The sequence below is a fragment of the Hemitrygon akajei genome, chromosome 5 (genome assembly GCF_048418815.1).
Source record: "Hemitrygon akajei chromosome 5, sHemAka1.3, whole genome shotgun sequence".
Classification (NCBI taxonomy): domain Eukaryota; kingdom Metazoa; phylum Chordata; class Chondrichthyes; order Myliobatiformes; family Dasyatidae; genus Hemitrygon; species Hemitrygon akajei.
In genome coordinates, this window is record NC_133128.1 from 65,504,379 (window position 1) to 65,524,171 (window position 19,793).

The window sequence follows — 19,793 nt, forward strand, 5'->3', positions numbered from 1 at the left end:
AGAATCTTCTTCCAGCTGACTTCAGAGTCTTCCACAAGCCTTCCCACAAACTCTAGCTGAGATTTCGTGTGCGTTTTTTCTTCCAACAGTGGCTTTCTCTTTGCCACTCTCCCATCAAGCTCGACTGGTGAAACACCTGGGCAACAGCTGTTGTATGTGCAATCTCTCCCATCTCAGTCACTGAAGCTTGTAACTGCCCCAGAATTGTCAGAGGTCTCTTGCTGGCCTCCCTAACTCATACCCTTCTTGCACAGTCACTCAGCTTTTGAGGACAGCCTGCTCCAGGCAGATTTACAGCTGTGCCATATTCTTTCCATTTCTTGATCATTGGCTTAACTGTACTCCAAGAGATATTCAGTGACTTTGAAATTTTCTTGTATCCATCTCCTGAGTTGTGCTTTTCAATAACCTTTGCATGGAGTTGCTTGGAGTGTTCTTTTCTCTCCATGGTGTAGTTCTTGCCAGATACTGACTCACCAGCAGTTGGACCTTACAGATACATGTGTATTTTTACTACAATCAATTGAAACACCTTGACTGCACACAGGTCTTCAAAAAATAGATCTCCATTTAACTAGTTATACGACTTCTAAAACCAATTAGCTGCACCAGTGATGACTCTGTGTGTCATATTAAAAAGGGATGAATACTTATGCAATCAATTATTTTGTGTTTTATATCTGTAATTCTACAAAACAGACTTTGTAGAAATCTGTTTTCACTTTGACATAAAAGACTTCTTCTGTTGATCAGTGCCATTCAATGTGGTAAAACAATAAAACATGAAAATTTCCAAGGGGGTGAATACTTTTTATGGGCACTGAATATCTACTTTAACCCTCAGTCTCCGGTAACTTTACTAGCACAGGTTTTAGTCCTACTGGTGTATAGTATCCAAGATTTTCTTTATCAACTTTCTTAAATAAAGCTAACATTTTTCTACCCTCCTGTCCACCTGCACCTCACATGTGGTGAATAATTTTGCAAATAAATCATTTAATTTCAACAATACTTCAGGCAATCCCATACAACCAGGTTCAAGAACACTTACTTCCCTTCAATCACTTGGCTATTGAAGCAACTGGCAAAATACTTATTACTACTACAGTTTAGCAACACTATGACCAATCTGATCACTTTGCACTAAAATAAACTTTTTTTTTGCTTCAATTGTTTTTTTCTGCAAAAAATCATGTATAATTTTTTTCTTGTGAATTTTGCTTATACAGTATGATGCTATATGGCTGTGATGTTTCTACAACTAAGCTTTTCCACTGAACTTGTGCATATGACTAAAAAATTGTCTGACTTAATTTGCATTTTAGGCAAGGTGACATTTTGCTGCTGGTGTAACAACTCCTGTGCTTGACTGATATAGCACTATACCTATGGATGTTCTGACCAGATGCTCTAGATCTTAGATAATTAAAAAAAATACCTAATTACTTCCCTGAAGAGACTGGAAGTATAAAGGAGAGAAAGAACAAAATTCTTAGAAATCACTTTCAAATGAAAACATACATGCAAAAAAAGGAAAATATTCAATACTTGACTGGTTCTTCACGGTCCATCTCTTGGGTCTGAGGATAACTCTACCAGTTTGGTTTTGTGGTCCCTGTGGTAGCTACGAAGGCCAATGGGAGAAATAGGGACTTGTTCACAGATGGGGCAGATGATAGTTGAAGGCTTAGGCAGGTGGATAGTTTGGAGATGGTTTGTTCTTTCTACGACTTATGTAGGGTTTCTGTCTCTTATTGACACCGCCTTCAGTTCATCCTGAATGCTCCCCATCTACTTTGATAAGTCCAGGTCAAGAGACTTCCAAGGATCAGCGCAAGCATTCTATTTCAAAACTACTTTAAGTACATCCTCAGTCCCTTGGCACATGTTTCACAAGTCAGAAGTCAGTCATACAACAACAAGGCCTGCCCATAGTAGTCGAGAGTAACAAGACCTCAGTACCATGAAGACTGGCATGGGAGAGGACACTGACTTAGATGTCCTTATACTTTCAGTTACTTGGCCAATGGCGAGGATGAATCACAAAAGATTAAATCAGTACACTGCAATGCCACTTGGAAGCTAGGCCAATAAGTAACATTTCAAAACTACTTACCAGATTCATCTCAAGTTGAGCACATCATGGAATTAAGTAAAGCTCCACACATTTTGTGGTGCCCTATTATTCATAAAATATTTTTGTGAACAATGCATATGAAAGGTAATACAACTAAGAGACCATCATTATTTTAGAAGATAATTCAACCACAGTAGGTATGTTTTTTCACCAATATCTAGAGGCCCAATTGATTTCTGTACACTTGACTATTAAAATGCAGTTTACTGGATTAAATCTAATTCTCAGTAACAATGTCTATTCCTGTCTGAGTAGACTCAACAGTTTCCTAATTTTCACTTTATCTAATGTAAACATGTAGTTGTCTTAAAATAATGTAACTAATCAAACAGTAGATCTTTGAATTATCTTAAAGAATTAAGTCAGAAATAATTTAAGTTAAAGCTGTTTCAAATTTCAAATCTTTTCTCAAATTTTCTCCATCACTTCTCCACATTATATCATGCATAATCAGTGTTGTCCAGAAAACAATGGATTCTTTTCACCTCATATCTTGACTCTTATTACACCCTTTAATTGAAACAAATTATTCATCCTCAGTTTCTGCTGCCTGTAATTTTATTTCGAGATAAAGGGAGGAAAGTGGAACATCCGAAGGAAACCCACAGAGTCAGAGAGAACATACAAACTCCTTACAGACAGCAGCGGAAATGGAAACCAGGCTGCTGGCACTGCAGTGGAGTGCTCTAACTGCTACACTACACCCAAATCTGGATAAAACTATCAGTTCTAACTACAATGATAGCAATTTCAATCTAAAGTCTGTAGTAGCAGTGTGAAAATTTGAAACTAATTTAAATAGAACTAACATTGGGAAGTGAACTAAACTCGCCCCCCCCCCCCAATATTTAGATTATTTATAATCACATTGTATTGTTAACAGAAAAATGTTTCATACTTTTCACATGGAAAAACTCAATGGTAACCATAACAAAATAAATCATCAATAGCTGCTACAGTATTTTGAGAAATATTGTAGGAAAAGTCAATGATCCTGTTTTCAAGTTCATACCCAAACTCATTGCATACAGTTAGAGACTCAAGTTTCATAATTATCCCTTTGCAATGGAAAGATTTACTGCCAGTGGTAACTTTTCAGAATCTAAATATCAAATTAAGTTACATATATTATACATATGATGCAGTCTATAGTTAGTATTTGTCTTCCATTTCCTTTGGCCAACATCACACTGTTACGAAGGATGAACAACTCTGACGGGCAGAAGGGTACAGAGTTGCCCATGTCCCCCTCCCCTGGGAGAATCACAAACTGTTACTGTTACCACAATGCTAATGAGAGAGAAAGAGATGGAACAAAAACATACTGGGACTGGAACATCTGCTGCTGATAACACCAGGGGAGAGAGACCATATTATGACTCCTGTAAGACTCACAGCTCCGGAGAGGGCTGTTTACTTGGTACTATTCTGTTCATTAAAATTCCTCAGTGGACAGCCGGAGTGGGCTGGTTTGATGGGCTAAGCCATTCAAAACTGATTGACACCTGAGACCCCATGAGTAGGGATAAAAGTGAGGTCTGGGGAGACACCCCTCAGACACACCAGGAGACACACTAGTGAGCACTGTTTAAGTGTTGGAACCCACGAGAAAAGTGGGGGGCATCGGAGACTGAACGAAGGATCGGTAAATTTTAACTCACAGTGTTTATAGTGAGGCCGGTGGGGGCTTGTGTGTGTGTCCACCCTTGCCTGGGTGACGAGTCCACCATAGAAGAACGGTCTAGCTAAAGGACAGAGGGGTCATACCTGAATGGCCACAACAACACATCGACGGATCAGGATCGTAAAGGAAGGTTTGTAAGACAATAGTTGTCACTGTTTGCTCGCTCTCTCTCTCTCTCCAACAATTACAACACATCGACCAACAACTACCTCAGCCTGTATGAACTGAACTTTATACTCACATATGACAATTCATTATCCCTTAGACAACGATAGAGTTTATTATTGATTATTATTATACCCACACTTTTAGGTTTAGTATTGCTAATGTGTATTATCTGTAAATTTGCATCGTTGATATTGATTTGTATATTTTACTAATAAACACTGTTTTGAAAATAGTACCAGACTCCAACGGATACTTCTATTTTTGCTGGTAAGACACCCAGTTACGGGGTACGTAACAACACAAACTCCAATATCAAAACATTCTGTTCAAGGATAAAGGAATATAAAAGAAAAACATTCATGAAAAGCATTAACATCAAACTAATTGTGATACGAGTTAAAATATCATTTGATACCTCAAACAGAAGAGCATTAAGATGATCATTAAGTGCTAGGATTAAAGTAGATGAGTAATTATGTACTGCTCAAATCATTTAGGATAAAAATACTGAAGCTAATACCAATGACAAGAATTTCAGCAAATCTAAGATAAATTCGAAAAGTTTTGCGACAACCACCAAGAAAATACTCTTCACTCGCAACCTTACTAGATTAAATGCAGATTCACAACAGGCATACATTTATATAGATAATGAAATGCTGAAGTCCAATACCATTACTTCTCATGCATTTTTAGACAAGGACAGAGGCAGCAGGATATTGTATTTGTGAGGAACCCAATCTGGCAATTTCTAAGCATCCTCTGATAGATTATCTTCACTATGCTGCAAAACCTTCTGATTTCAATCTCCAGAACATCATCCAAAACCTCTAATGTCTCAACTTATCAGACGACAAGACACAAAATCAGAGCTCATAACAGGAAGATACTAAATTGCACTTTCACACGTTACCTTTTAACCATTTAATTGCACGCTTGGTTTAGGATACTTCATCTTCACTGAAGTGAAACCCAATCAAAACTTTTCACTGTACTGTTTTTTATACTGTGTGCCAACTATTACTGTGTTGTTGATCTACAATGGCTCCAAGCTAACCACTCACCTCACTTGTACAATCTAGTTAAGTGATCCTTGCTTACAGATTGCTTAATGATCGTTCCATCTTTCTGGTAGCCTTCACAAGACCTAAAACCCACCATACATTAGCCTAGCCCTGCAAAGGCACTATCCAAATGTGCATGTGTGAGTGATGACACACACAAAAAAAGCGAAACTCACCATCACACTCCAAAGCATTATCTGCCCTCTTTGAATTCTGGCATCTTACACATCCCAATTAGAATTATTATGCCAGACCAGACATACCATATAAACATAACTTAACAGATGAACTAATTTTTTGGCTTTTCCAGTAAGATGGCAGTGCGCTCAGATGAACGGCCTCTCCAGGGCCAACCAAAGGAGTTTTTGTATATTTTAAGAGTCATTTTTAGATTGCGGGTCTAATGCAACAGCGATTTGCTTGTTGATGGAGGAGCTGGACTTGGTGCAGACCATGCTGCAGAAAAGCATTGAAGTCAGTGTGCAGTTTAACATCGAGTGATTACTTGGATGTTTCTTTTGTAATTGCAAGACCCTGTTAGACATTAGTAATGTTAAATACTTCAAGTCTGTTTCACTGGTTTATTGGCGAGACTGACAGCAGAGGCATGGCCTCTGTTATAGCAGGACTAGGCTTGCCTGTTGCAGTAGTCCAAGAGGGGAAACAATGGATGTGGTGTGGCGCGGCATCCACGCTGAACTGGCCCCTCCCATCGGTGCCGCCTTCCAATGTTCACTCGTTGGAACACAAGCTGGATTGCATTCATCTGCAGACTGCTGAGACTGCTTGTTTATGCCAACAACACCCGTGCGCCATCAATTTACGGGACACGGCACTCACGGACTTGGGGTATATATTTTAGTGTGACTGCATGCTTACTGTTATCTTTTATGTGCTAAATGTGCCTTGTGCTGTGTAAGGTTGTTGCTGCTGTGTTTGCACCTTGGCCCCGGAGGAACGCTGTTTCTTTTGGCTATAGTCATTGGTATTCATTGAATAATAATTAAACCAAACTTGAAGTTGAACAACTGGAAGTAAACTAATTATTTTATATTTGAAAAGACAAATTTTACATTTCAGGGTGCACTCAAAAATACATAACATGAAATATTTTCTTTGTACACATTGATTCACCAGCACATTCACAAGTATAGTTGCTTATTGAGCTTGCCCATCTTGTCAATCATCAATCAAAACCAATGATGAATAGGTATTAAAACCCAAGTTTACATTTCCCTTACCCTGGTGAAATGTAGTAAAGACCACAAACCTCTGGATTGTAAAAGGTCAATTTCTTTCAAAGTACAGTCAATGTCAATTTGTAGTTGTCGGTTCAGACTTCGAAATCTGGTCATCTCTTCTGGCTACAAAGATAAATATCAGAAATCAGAATATATGGATTACAAAAGATTGTGCATAAGTTATTGGTGCACAGCAGAAGACCAAGATGTTCTCAGATAATCCAGTTGGCTGATGTCATATAAACTTAACATATTGCCTGTCTGGCATTTTCTTTGCTGCACTAAAATGAACTCATTTCAGAGAAAGTGGAACAAATATAACAGCAGAAAGCAACTGAGAAAAAGACAAATGCCCAATCTCTATATCGTGGCAATCAATCATCATGCAAGAATCCTACAACAGGTCAATAAATAAAGCAGTATAGCCAGCTGAGTTATTGGGCCTGCAGCGACTTGGGTTCAATCCTGACCTCCAGTGCGATCTGTGTAGAATGTGCACGTTCATGGGTGTCCTCGGGGTGCTCCAGTTTCCTCCTAAAATTTCAAGGAGGTGACTCAGCCACTGTAAATTGCTCCCCCAGTATGTCAGTCAGGGTTACAGTTAGAGAGGACTTGATGGGAGACTGAAGAATAAAATGGCATTAGTGTAAGACAAGTGTGTAAACAAGCATTTGACATATTTGAAGACCCTGTTTCTGAGCAGCATAACTGTATTAAAGTAAGCTGGCCCTGCTTTCCACTGGCCCATTCATAAAATACTCAAAACTGCATCAATACAGAGTTTTTAAAAGATAAATAACTATGAAGTGGAAATAATTCAGTTTTATAACCAGCTAATGACAATCCAGTGTTTGTTTCAATAGTTCTGCAAAATAAGTTGGAAAACATTCCGAGGAACGGGGTCAAAAATGTCTTGGAAAGTCAGGGATTGATCGGGGCTCATCAGCTTGGCTTTATTGGTGGGAGATGATCTGACTAATTTGACTGAGGATTTCAAGGAGGTAACCAAGTTTTTTCATAGGAGCAGTGTGTTTAATGTAAGTGACAACGACTTTAGTAAGACATTTTACAAGATCCTATATGGAGGGGCACAAGAGAAAACTTTCACCCAGAGGGCACAGAAGGCTGCAAACCAAATGTTAGTAAATGGGATTAGTATACACATATACTTGAGACACAGCATGGACGAGGTGGACTAAACTGTTTGTTTCCATAACAACAAATTAACTATACCATACATACTATAATAATTCCATGACTTGGAAAAGTGTAAGAGTCAATGGGTACCATTAGTCAAGTTGGCAATACAGAAAATGAAATCCCTGAAGGTCATATAAACCCCCTCCCATCCAAATATATTTCTCAGGTCTTGAAATTTAATCAAAAGAAATGCTCAATGGAAACCATGTTGAACACAAAATTCATTATAACCATTTCAAACACTATCATCACTGGATCATAGGATCCATGTTAAATGTAAATTATAATTTCAAATCCCACGCTGAAGTAAGATAAAGGACAGATAATGCATCCGAAGCATTAATAAGATTGTAAGAAGTTAATCACAATAGGTTTGCATGTAAAGGTAGAAAAATAATTGAAGTAAATCTCAACTTCACACCAAAAATTGCCACTTCAAAAACAATGGTATTTCATACAAATTACAAGTAGCATTAATTTCAATATCATGAATTTTGGAAGTTTATTGGGCTGAGTTTATGATTCAGGATTTTTAAATTTCATCAAATGACATTTCATCTTCTGATCTTACAAATAAGGATCAGAAAATAAAAATCAAAGAACCGCTGATGCCAAAAATCTGAAAAGCAGAAAATGCTGTAATGTTCGGAAACATCTGTGGAAAGTATAGCAGTTTTTACATCTCAGACTGAAGTTGCTTTATCAGAATTACCTGACCACGTGCTAAAACAGCAAGATAACTCAAGTATTTTCCAAATAAGATATTTGTTAGAAAATCACCACATATTAATTAATCAGGTCCTTTAACACTTTTCACCAGCTGCTTGATCAAAGAGAGCCCAAATACCTAGTCTCTTTTAAATATGAACTTTTTCACAAGTCATGTGGCTACCTATCCAGCTCTTGTGTATGGTAAACACTTTTGTTCGTGTGGAAAAAAAAGTGAAGATTCTGCTGATACTACGTCAAATTAGCTCATTCTGCCAAGTTTACTACCATGATCTTATTTTTAATTCATATAAGAGTGTGTTTCTGAGATTACTCCAAGATACATTTGTGAAAAATTGATCCACGGAAGAAAGCTACTTTGTCTCTCGAGAACATCCACATTTGTTAAAAAAAGGTTGTTGCTCCCAATCTTTTAAAAATAAAAACTACATTTTTCTACACTTTGAAGTTTATATAAACATAGAAAACCTACAGCACAATACAGGCCCTTCAGCCCACAAAACTGTGCAGAACATGTCCTTACCTTAGAAATTACCTAGGATTACCCATAGCCCTCTATTCTTCTGAGCTCCATGTACCTATCCAGGAGTCTCTTAAAAGACCCTATCATATCCGCCTCCACCACCGTAGCTAGCAGCCCATTCCACGCACTCACCACTCTCTGTGTAAAAAACGTACCCCGACATCTCCTCTGTACCTACTTCCAAGCACCTTAAAACTATGCCCTCTTGTGTTCGCCTAGGAAAAAGCCCCTGACTATCCACACGATCAATGCCTCTCATCATCTTATACATCTCTATCAAGTCACTTCTCATCCTCCATCGCTCCAAGGAAAAAAGGCCGAGTTCACTCAACCTATTCTCATAAGGCACGCTCCCCAATCCAGGCAACATCCTTGTAAATCCCCTCTGCACCCTTTCTATGGTTTCCACATCCTTCCTGTAGTGAATATATCACCCAATCACCCCCAATAAGCTCCTTATGATATTCTTGGCTACTTTTTTGAAGTAGTTGAGTTGTTATGAGGTTTTGTGAACATTCTGACCAAGCTACCACATTATTAGAGCCTCACTATGCAGTCTTTGGAATAAAGACACTCCACCACCATCAAGAACACAGACAACATGAGACAGCCATTATGTTCATGGACTGAAATTGATACCAGGCAACTTCTTTCACCCAAAAGCCTTTCATCTCATACATCAACATTGACGCCATAGCCAAGAAAACTCACCAGTGCCTCTACATCCTCAAGAGGCTAAAGAAGTTTTGCATGTTTTCTTTGACTTTCACTAATTTTTATCAACACACCATAAAAACATCATATTTGGATGCATCACAGCTTGATATGGCAACTGCTCTGAACAACATCAAAAGACACTACAGAGAGTTGTTGACACAGCTTAGCACATCAAGGAAACTAGCCTCCTCACCATGGACTTAGCCTATATTTCCCTTAGTAAAGCAACCAATATAATCAAAGACCAGCTCATCCCACTACCCATCAGCCAGGTACATGCTTTCAGGATATAAAAGCAATCTACCTCAGTGCAACCTTGCACTTTGTCTCCCTGCATTGCACTTCCTCTATACTCTAAAACTTCACTCTGCATTCTCTTACTCCTTTACCTTGTTCTATTACAATAACCTGTTGTAATGAATCAATCTGAATGGACAGTATGCAAGACAAGCTTACTTTGGTACATGTGACAATATTAAACCAGTTTACTAATTCAATTGAACCAGCAAACATAGGAAGAGTCAGACATTCAGTCCTTTACACCAGCACCTAAGAAGAACGTGGTTACCAGCCTCGATGACTATTGTCCAGTAGCACTTAGTACATCCAGTGTAAGTGCTTTGAGAGGTTGGTGATGAAACACATCAACTCTTGCCTGAGCAGCGACTTGCATCAGCTCCAATTTGTTTACCGGAGCAACAGGTCTACAGGAGGTTCCTCTTCATTGGCTCTTCACTAAACCCTGGAACATCTTGACAGCAAAGATGTATACTTCAGGATGTTCTATATTGACTACAACTTGGCATTCAATACTACCATCTGCTCAAAACTAATCAATAAGCTTCAAGACCTTGGCTTAAATACCTCCTTGTACAATTGGATTATTGATCTCCTCACTTGCAGACACCAGTTCATTTGGATTGGCAACATCTTCTCTACAATCTTCATCAGCACAGGTGTACCACAAGGCTGTGTGCTTAGCCCCGTGCTCAACACGTTTTATATTTATGACCATGAGGCTAAGCACAACTCCAATGCAAAATTTAAGTTTGCTGACGACACCACTGTCGATGGCCTAATCAAAGGTGGTGATGAATCAGCATATCGGAGGGAGATTGAAAACCTGACTGACTATGCCACAACAACAACCGTTCACATGATAACAGCAAGACCATGAAGCTGATTATTGACTTAAGGAGGGAGTAAACTGGAGGCACATGAGTCAGTTATCATTAGGGGATCAGAAGTGGAAAAGGTCAGCAAATTTAAATTCCACCTTGTTATATTTTTAGAGGATCTGTCCAGGGCCCAGCATATACAGTGCCTATATAAAGTAGTCACCACCACCCACTCACCCACCCCCCACCCAGACTTTTCATGTTCTACTGTTTGACAACATTGAATCACAATGGATTTAATTTGGCTTTTTTTGACACTGATCAACAGAAAAAAATTATTTTGTGTCAAAGTGAAAACAGATCTATACAAAGTGATCTACATTAATTACAAATATAAAACACAAAATAATGGATTGCACAAGTATTCAACCCCTTCAAGTCAGCATTTAGTAGAAGCACCTCTGGCAGCAATTACAGCCTTGAGTCTGTGTGGATAGGTCTCTTTCAGCTTTGCACATCTGGACACCCCAAATTCTGCCCCATCCTTCTATACAAAGCCACTCAAGCTCTGTCAAATTGCATGGGAATCGTAAGTGAACAGCCCTTTTCAAGTCCAGCCACAAATTCTCAATTGGATTAAGGTCTGGACTCTGACTTGGTCACTCTACGACATTAACTTTGCTGTTTTTAAGCCATTCCTGTGTAGCTTTATTGGCTTTATGCTTGGGGTCACTGTCTTGCTGGAAAACAAATCTTCTCCCAAGTTGCAGTTCCCTTAGAGACTGCATCAGCTTTTCCTCTAGGATTACCCTTTTTTTTTTGCTGCATTCATTTTACCCTCAAGCTTCCCAGGGCCTGCTGCAGTGAAGCATACCCTCAGCATGATGTAGCCACCACCAGTAGGGATAGTGTGTTTTTGATGATGTGTGTTATTTGGCCACAAAGCCATAATTTCCATTGTACAAATCACTAACACAACATTAAAAGAAATGGTTCCAACACTGACCCCTGCAGAACATCACTAGCCACAAGAAGCCATCCAAAAAAGGCCTCCTTTATTCTTACTGTTTGCCTCCTGCCAGTCAAATAATCCAGATGCTAGTATCTTTCCTGTAATATTATGGACTTTTATCTTGTTAAGCAGCCTCATGTATGGCACCTTGTCAAAGGCCTTCTGAAAACCCAAGTACAAAACATTTGACTCTTCCTTTGTCTATCCCCATTTGTTATTTCCTTAAATAATTCCAAAAGTATTTCCAGTCAGAAAAGATTTTCCCCTCAAGGAAACCATGCTGACTTTGGCCTATTCTGTCATCCCAAAACCTAATCCTTAATAAAAGAACTCCCAACATCTTCCCAATCACTAAAGTCAAACTAACTCACCTATAACTTCCTTTCTTCTGCCTCCCTCTCTTCTTAAAGAGTTGAGTGACATCTGCAATTTTCCAGTCCAGTCCTCTGGAACTATCAAGAATATAGTGATTCTTTAAATATCACTATTAATGCCTCCACAATGACTTTAGCTACCTCTCTCAGAACCCTGGGATGTAGTCCATCTGGTCCAGGTGACTCATCCACCTTCAGATCTTTCAATTTCCCAAACACATTCTCACTTCTGCCCCCCATGACACTCTTGAATTTCTGGCATGTTGCAGGTGTCTCCAACAATGAAGACTGATGTAAAATGCTTATATTCATCTGCCATTTCTTTGTTCCCCATTACTACCTGTCCAGCGCAATCTTCACAGCAATCCAATATCTACTCTCATCTCTCTTTTACTCTTTATATACCTGAAAAACTTTTTGTATTCTTTTATATTATTGGTAAGCTTACCTTCATATTTTATCTTGTTCTCTCTTTACGGCTTTTGTTGTTTCCCTTCTGTTGGTTTTTAAAAGCTTTCCAATCCTCTAACTTTCCACTAATTTTTGCTATATTTTATGCCTTTTCTTTCGCTTTTATGCTCTCTTTGACTTCCCTTATCAACCACAGCTGCATCATTTTCCCTTCAGAATACTTCTTCACCTTTGGGATGTATCCTACACCTTCTAAATTGTTCCCAGAAACTCCAGCCATTGCTGTTCTGCTGTCATCCATGCTAATGTCCCCCTCCAATTAACTTTGGGCAGCTCCTCTCTCATGCCTCTGTAATTCCCTTTTCTCCACTACAATAGTGATACATCTGACTTTAGCTTCTTCCTCTCAGATTACACAGTGAATTCTATCACATTATGATCACTGCCTCCTCGGGGTTCCTTTACTTTAAGCTCCCAAATCAAATCTGAGGTCATTACAGAACAATAATCCAGAATTGCCTTTTCCTTATGAGCTCAACTGCTCTAAAAAGCCACATTTTAGGCATTGAGAATAACATCAGCAAGTTTGCTGATGATACTAAACTGGGTGGCAGTGTGACGTGATGAGGATGTTAGGAGAATTCAGGGTGACTTGGATAGGCTGGGTGAGTGGGCAGATACTTGGCAGATGACGTTTAATGTGAATAAGTGTGAGGTTATCCACTTTGGGAGGAAGAACAGGAAGGCAGATTATTATCTGAATGGTGTAGAGTTAAGTAAGGGAGAAATACAAAGAGATCTAGGAGTCCTTGTTCATCAGTCACTGAAGGTGAATGAGCAAGTGCAGCAGGCAGTGAAGAAGGCTAATGGAATGTTGGCCTTTATTACAAACGGAATTGAGTACAAGAGCAAGGAAATCCTCTTGCATTTGTACAGGGCCCTGGTGAGACCACACCTGGAGTACTGTGTACAGTTTTGGTCTCCAGGGTTAAGGAAGGACATCCTGGCTGTAGAGGAAGTGTAGCGTAGATTCACAAGGTTAATTCCTGGGATGTCCAGACTGTCTTACGCAGAGAGGTTTGAGAGACTGGGCTTGTACACGCTGGAATTAAGGAGATTGAGAGGGGATCTGATTGCAACATATAAGATTATTAAGGGATTGGACAAGATAGAGGCAGGAAATATGTTCCAGATGCTGGGAGAGTCCAGTACCAGAGGGCATGGTTTGAGAATAAGGGGTAGGTCATTTAGGACAGAGTTAAGGAAAAACTTCTTCTCCCAGAGAGTTGTGGTGGTCTGGAATGCACTGCCTCGGAAGGCAGTGGAGGCCAATTCTCTGGATGCTTTCAAGAAGGAGCTAGATAGTTATCTTATGGATAGGGGAATCAAGGGATATGGGGACAAGGCAGGAACTGGGTATTGATAGTAGATGATCAGCCATGATCTCAGAATGGCGGTGCAGGCTCGAAGGGCCGAATGGTCTACTTCTGCACCTATTGTCTATTGTCTAATATTAGGGAAGTTAAAGTCACCCATGATAACAACCCTGTTATTTTTGCACCTTTCCAAAATCTGCCTCCCAATCTGCTCCTCGGTATCTCTGCTGCTACCAGAGGGCCTATAGAATACCCCCAGTAGAGTAACTGCTCCCTTCCTGTTCCTGACTTCCACTCATACTGACTCAAAAGAGGATCCTGCTACATTACCCACCCTTTCTGCAGCTGTAATAGTATCCCTGACCAGTAATGCCACCCCTCCTCCCCTTTTCCCCCCTCTCTATCCCTTTTAAAGCACTGAAATCCAGGAATATTGAGAATCCATTCCTGTCTTGGTGCCATCCAAGTCTCCGTAATGGCCACTACATTGTAATTCCATATATGTATCCAAGCTCTCAGTTCATCACCTTTGTTCCTGATGCTTCTTGCATTGAAATACACACACTTTAGCCCTTCTACCTTACTACCTTTATACCCTTTATTCTGCTGCTCTTTCCTCAAAGCCTCTCTATACTGGCCTTCATAACAAGGGGAGTTAAGTATAGGAGCAAAGAGGTCCTTTTGCAGTTGTACAGGGCTCTGGTGAAACCACACCAGGAGTATTGTGTTCAGTTTTGGTCTCCAAATTTGAGGAAGGACATTCTTGCTATTGAGGGAGTGCAGCATAGGTTCACAAGGTTAATTCCCGGGATGGCGGGACTGTCATATGTTGAAAGATTGGAGCGACTGGGCTTGTATTCACTGGAATTTAGAAGGATGAGAGGGGATCTGATTGAAATATATAAGATTATTAAGAGATTGGACATGCTAGAGGCAGGAAACATGTTCCTGATGTTGGGGGAGTCCAGAACCAGAGGCCACAGTTTAAAAATAAGAGGTTGGCGATTTAGAACAGAGTTAAGGCAAAACTTTTTCACCCAGAGTTGTGGATTTATGGAATGCTCTGCCTCAGAAGGCAGTGCAGGCCAATTCTCTGGATGCTTTCAAGAAAGAGTCAGATAGAGCTCTTAAAGATAGCGGAGTCAAGGGATCAAGGGATAAAGGGAGAAGGCAGGAACGGGGTACTGATTGTGGATGATCAGCCATGATCACATTGAATGGAGGTCCTGGCTTGAAGGGCCCAATGGCCTACTCCTGCACCTATTGTCTATTATTCAGTATACTATTTTCATTCAAATATAATACCTTTAGTTCTCTAATCGCCACCCTTTTTAATTTTGCTCCTCATGTGACACTTCAACTCATCCCACTGATTGCAATTTTGCAATATCACCAGCCTGTTCTTCATCGCAATCTGACTACACACAGCATCTACTTGCATACCAATTACCCCTCCCTCATTCTCAGCCCTCTGGATCCCATATCCCTGACAAAGTAGTTTAAACCCTACCCAACCACTCTAGCAAAACTTCCCACGTGGAAACTGGACCCCGTCAGGTTTAGGTGTAACCTGTTCTTTTTGCACATACCTTCCCCAGAGGAGATCCCAATGATCTGAAAATCTAAAACTCTGGACCTATGGACATACTTTCAAGGACTCTTCATCTGATGTTACTGATATTTATTGCTTCTTTATTTATTATTGTTGCTTCTTTCTTTTAGTATTTGTATAGATTGTTGTACACACTGGTTAAATGCCCAATTTGATTTGGCCTTTCATTGATTCTGTTATGGTTAATATTCTATTATGAATTTATTGAGCATGTCCCACAAGAAAATGAATCTCAGGGTTGTATATGGTGACATAAATGTACTTTGATCATAAATTTACTTGGAACTTTGAAACTCTGCCCCCCTGCACCAATTCCTCAGCATGTATTCATATGCTAAATCAGGGGTGTCAAACTCATTTTAGGTCACGGGCCGGATTGAGCAAAATGCAGCTTCATGCGGGCCGGATCAGTCGGACGCGTGCGAACGCAGCTTTCGTTGCCTCCGTTTTTTCAGCCTGCTCTCATGTGTCTCAGTCTCTGCTATAACTCCAAAGTGTTTCACTTTACAAATTCCGTTTCTTATGAAGAAGACTGCCGAGCAAGACTGCCGAATAAACACTAAAAACCCTGAAAACCTGGTATCTGAATAAACTCAGCATTAGCCATATCATACGCTATAGGCGCTTCGATTACTGGGGCCAGCTTTAATAGTGATTAGATATTATCTCGCGGGCCAAAGATAATTCCACCGCGGGCCAGATTTGGCCCGCGGGCCTTGAGTTTGACATATATGTGCTAAATCATCCTATTCTTATCTTCACTGGAGCATGGCACAGGCAGCAATCCAGAGATTACTACCCCCCCACCCCTTCCCGGAGGTTCTGTTTTCAGCTCTTTACCTAGCTCCTTTATATTCTCTCTTCAAGATTTCCTCCCTTTTCCTACCTGTGCTCATTGGTACCAATACGTACAACGACTCCTGGCTGCTGACTCTCTCCCTGTGGATCCGATCTGAGACATCCCTGATCCTGGTACCTGGAAGGCAAAATACTATCCAGGTGTCTCTTTCACATCCATAGAACCTCTTTGCCTGCTTCACTAATTATGGAATCCCCCATCCCTACTGCATTCCACCCAACCCCTCCCCTTCAGAGCTAGAGACCTCATTGCTGGGGCTTTCCTCTGCTGGTAACAACAAACAGGATTGCAATTTACTATTCAGCTCAATATTGTTGCATATTCACTACAAAAGTGTTGATTACTGACATTTGTTACATCTTCTACTAAACCTCTTAAGGAGTTAATCAGTGCAGATAATGGAGAGGAATTTTAGCAGTTTCTGTGCTCAGGGAAAAATCCTCACCTTCCAGTTGTCTGTCATTTCATTCCATCATCTCCATTTGACCTTGCTGTCCCCTGCAATTACAAGGCTTAATGCAAACTTAAATAACCACACCTCATCTTCTTGGGCATGTTGCAGCCTTTCAAACCCAACATCAAGTTCCCAAAATTTACATTATTCTTTGTGTTACTATGTTTGCATCAAGAACTGGCCATATCTGCACATCATTGTGGCATGTTTTCTTTTTCTTTGTAAAGCAGTACCTTTTGTAAAGGGTAAAGCAGTGGATGTTGTCTGTATGGACTTCAGTAAGGCCTTTGACAAGATTCCGCATGGAAGGTTAGTTAGGAAGGTTCAATCATTAGGTATGAATATTGAAGTAGTAAAATGGATTCAACAGTGGCTGGATGGGAGATGCCAGAGAGTAGTGGTGGATAACTGTTTGTCAGGTTGGAGGCTGGTGACGAGTGGTGTGCCTCAGGTATATGTACTGGGTCCAATGTTGGTTGTCATATACATTAATGATCTGGATTATGGGGTGGTAAATTGGATTAGTAAGTATGCAGATGATACTAAGATAGGTGACGTTGTGGATAATGAAGTAGGTTTTCAAAGCTTGAAGAGAGATTTAGGCCAGTTAGAAGAGTGGATTGAACGATGACAGATGGAGTTTAATGCTGATAAGTGCGAGGTGTTACATTTTGGTAGCACTAATCAAAATAGGATATACACGGTAAATGGTAGGGCATTGAGGAATGCAGTAGAACAGACTGATCTAGGAATAATGGTGCATAGTTCCCTGAAGGTGGAATCTCATGTGGATAGGGTGGTGAAGAAAGCTTTTGGTATGCTGACCTTTATAAATCAAGGCATTGAGTATAGGAGTTGGGATGTAATGTTAAAATTATACAAGGCATTGGTGAGGCCAAATTTGGAGTATTATGTACAGTTCTGGTCACCGAATTATAGGAAAGCTATCAACAAATTAGAGAGAGTACAGAGGAGATTTACTAGAATGTCACCTGGGTTTCAGCACCTAAGTTACAGAGAAAGGTTGAATAAGTTAGGTCTTTATTCTTTGGAGTACAGAAGGTTAAGGGGGGGACTTGATAGAGGTATTTAAAATTATGAGGGGGATAGATAGAGTTGACGTGGATTATCTTTTTCCATTGAGAGTAGGGGAGATTCAAACAAAAGGACATGAGTTGAGAGTTAAGGGGCAAAAGTTTAGGGGTAACATGAGGGGGAACTTCTTTACTCAGAGAGTGGTAGCTGTGTGGAACAAGCTCCCAGTAGAAGTGGTAGAGGCAGGTTCGATTTTGTCATTTAAAAAAAATAATTGGATAGGTATATGGACAGGAAAGGAATGGAGGGTTATGGGCTGAGTGCAAGTAGGTGGGACTAGGTGAGAGTAAGCACTCGGCACAAACTAGAAGGGCCAAGATGGCCTGCTTCCCTGCTGTAACTGTTATATGGTTATATGGTAATAATGGTAATAACTTGGCTTTCTTTACGAAAAGATAAAAGCTGAATTTAACCTTAAGTGGTCCTTTTCTTTGTTAGGGTCATGACCGCACCCTAACAAAGAAGTTCATTTCCCACCTTCTCTGACACCTAAAACTAACTAGTTTTATCTTTCTTTCCCAATTCTTGTTAGGGGTACTGGACACTTTAATGTCCAGCAAACAAACAGCAATGTCGTATATAAATATCAGAAAAACCCTGTCCCCAAAACGTAATAAAGTACAATGTAACACGTAATATACACAGTCAACTTAACCCTTAACAGTCTGGGTGAATTCTGCCAAATGAAATTAAGGAGCCCCTACATAACTGTTAATGCTTCACGTCCAGTACCCTTAACAAGAACTGGGAAAGACAGATAAAATTAGTTACCGTAGATTCCGGATTATAAGCCGCTACTTTTTTCCCACATTTTGAACAGCTTTGAACTCTGCGGCCTATAATCCAGAGCGGCTAATACATGGTTTTTTTTCATGCCGCCTCGTAAACATTTTGCCTCGTAACAGTAGACCAATAAAATTGATGAGTAGTTCACAGAGGTCCAATGAAATTGTACGATAAATCAAGCGCACTTTCACAATTAAATTATTGTAAATCAGTCATTTGTACTCACCTTCATCAACATGGAAAATACTCGAAGAAAAGCAAGACCCGAGCGCGTCAGACCCGATTAGACCCGATCGCATTGCGCAAGCGCGTCAGACCCGATTAGACCCGATCGCATTGCGCAAGCGCGTCAGACCCGATTAGACTCGATCGCAATGCGCAAGCGCGTCAGACCCGATTAGACCCGATCGCAATGCGCAAGCGCGTCAGACCCGATTAGACCCGATCGCATTGCGCAAGCGCGTCAGACCCGATCGCAATGCGCAAGCGCGTCAGACCCGATTAGACCCGATCGCATTGCGCAAGCGCGTCAGACCCGATTAGACCCGATCGCATTGCGCAAGCGCGTCAGACCCGATTAGACCCGATCGCAATGCGCAAGCGCGTCAGACCCGATTAGACCCGATCGCATTGCGCAAGCGCGTCAGACCCGATTAGACCCGATCGCATTGCGCAAGCGCGTCAGACCCGATTAGACCCGAGCGAAAACGCTGCTTTTAAGTTAAAGTCGATCAATAACTTTTCCTGGTAGGCTGCAGTATATATATTTTTACCAGTCGCTAGGAGATATTGGAATGTTGTTCGTGCTGTTCAGTAAAAAAGTATATGCAACGTAATTTGTGTTACCGATACGTATGTATATTTAAAAGTAGCGGTGCGGCCTAAAATCCGGTGCGGCCTTTACAATTAAAAAATTGATTTTATTTCTAAAATTAGAGCCTGCGGCTTTTAATCAGGTGCGCTCTGTAGTCCGGAATCTACGGTAGTTAGTTTTAGGTATCAGAGAAAGTGGGAAATGAACCAAGGTAATTTCTCTGTTAGGGTGGGACTGTGATAGAAAAGGACATCTTAAGTTATATTCAGCTTTTATGTTTTCATAAAGAAAGCCAAGTTATTACAAAGAAAAAATGCCACAATGATGTTCAGAAATGGCCAGTCCATGATGCAAACACAATAACAAAGAATAATGTAAATTTACAGAACTTCATATTAGGTTTGGAAGGCTGCAACATG

At 40.3% G+C, this 19,793-nt stretch overlaps 1 protein-coding gene across 16 annotated transcripts in view; it reads right to left on the reverse strand.

Annotated features, from left to right (window-relative positions):
* Nucleotides 1-19,793, reverse strand: part of tab3 (TGF-beta activated kinase 1 (MAP3K7) binding protein 3) — a 149,548-nt gene that overhangs the window by 44,962 nt on the left and 84,793 nt on the right. For all 16 annotated transcript variants that reach the window (XR_012098949.1, XR_012098948.1, XR_012098950.1 and 13 more), the window contains one exon: nt 6,324-6,417. Coding sequence is in view for 12 of the 16 variants with exons in the window: in XM_073045650.1 (XP_072901751.1) it covers nt 6,324-6,417 (94 nt within the window). In the remaining 4 variants the exon portion in view is untranslated. The remainder of the gene's footprint in view (nt 1-6,323; nt 6,418-19,793) is intronic.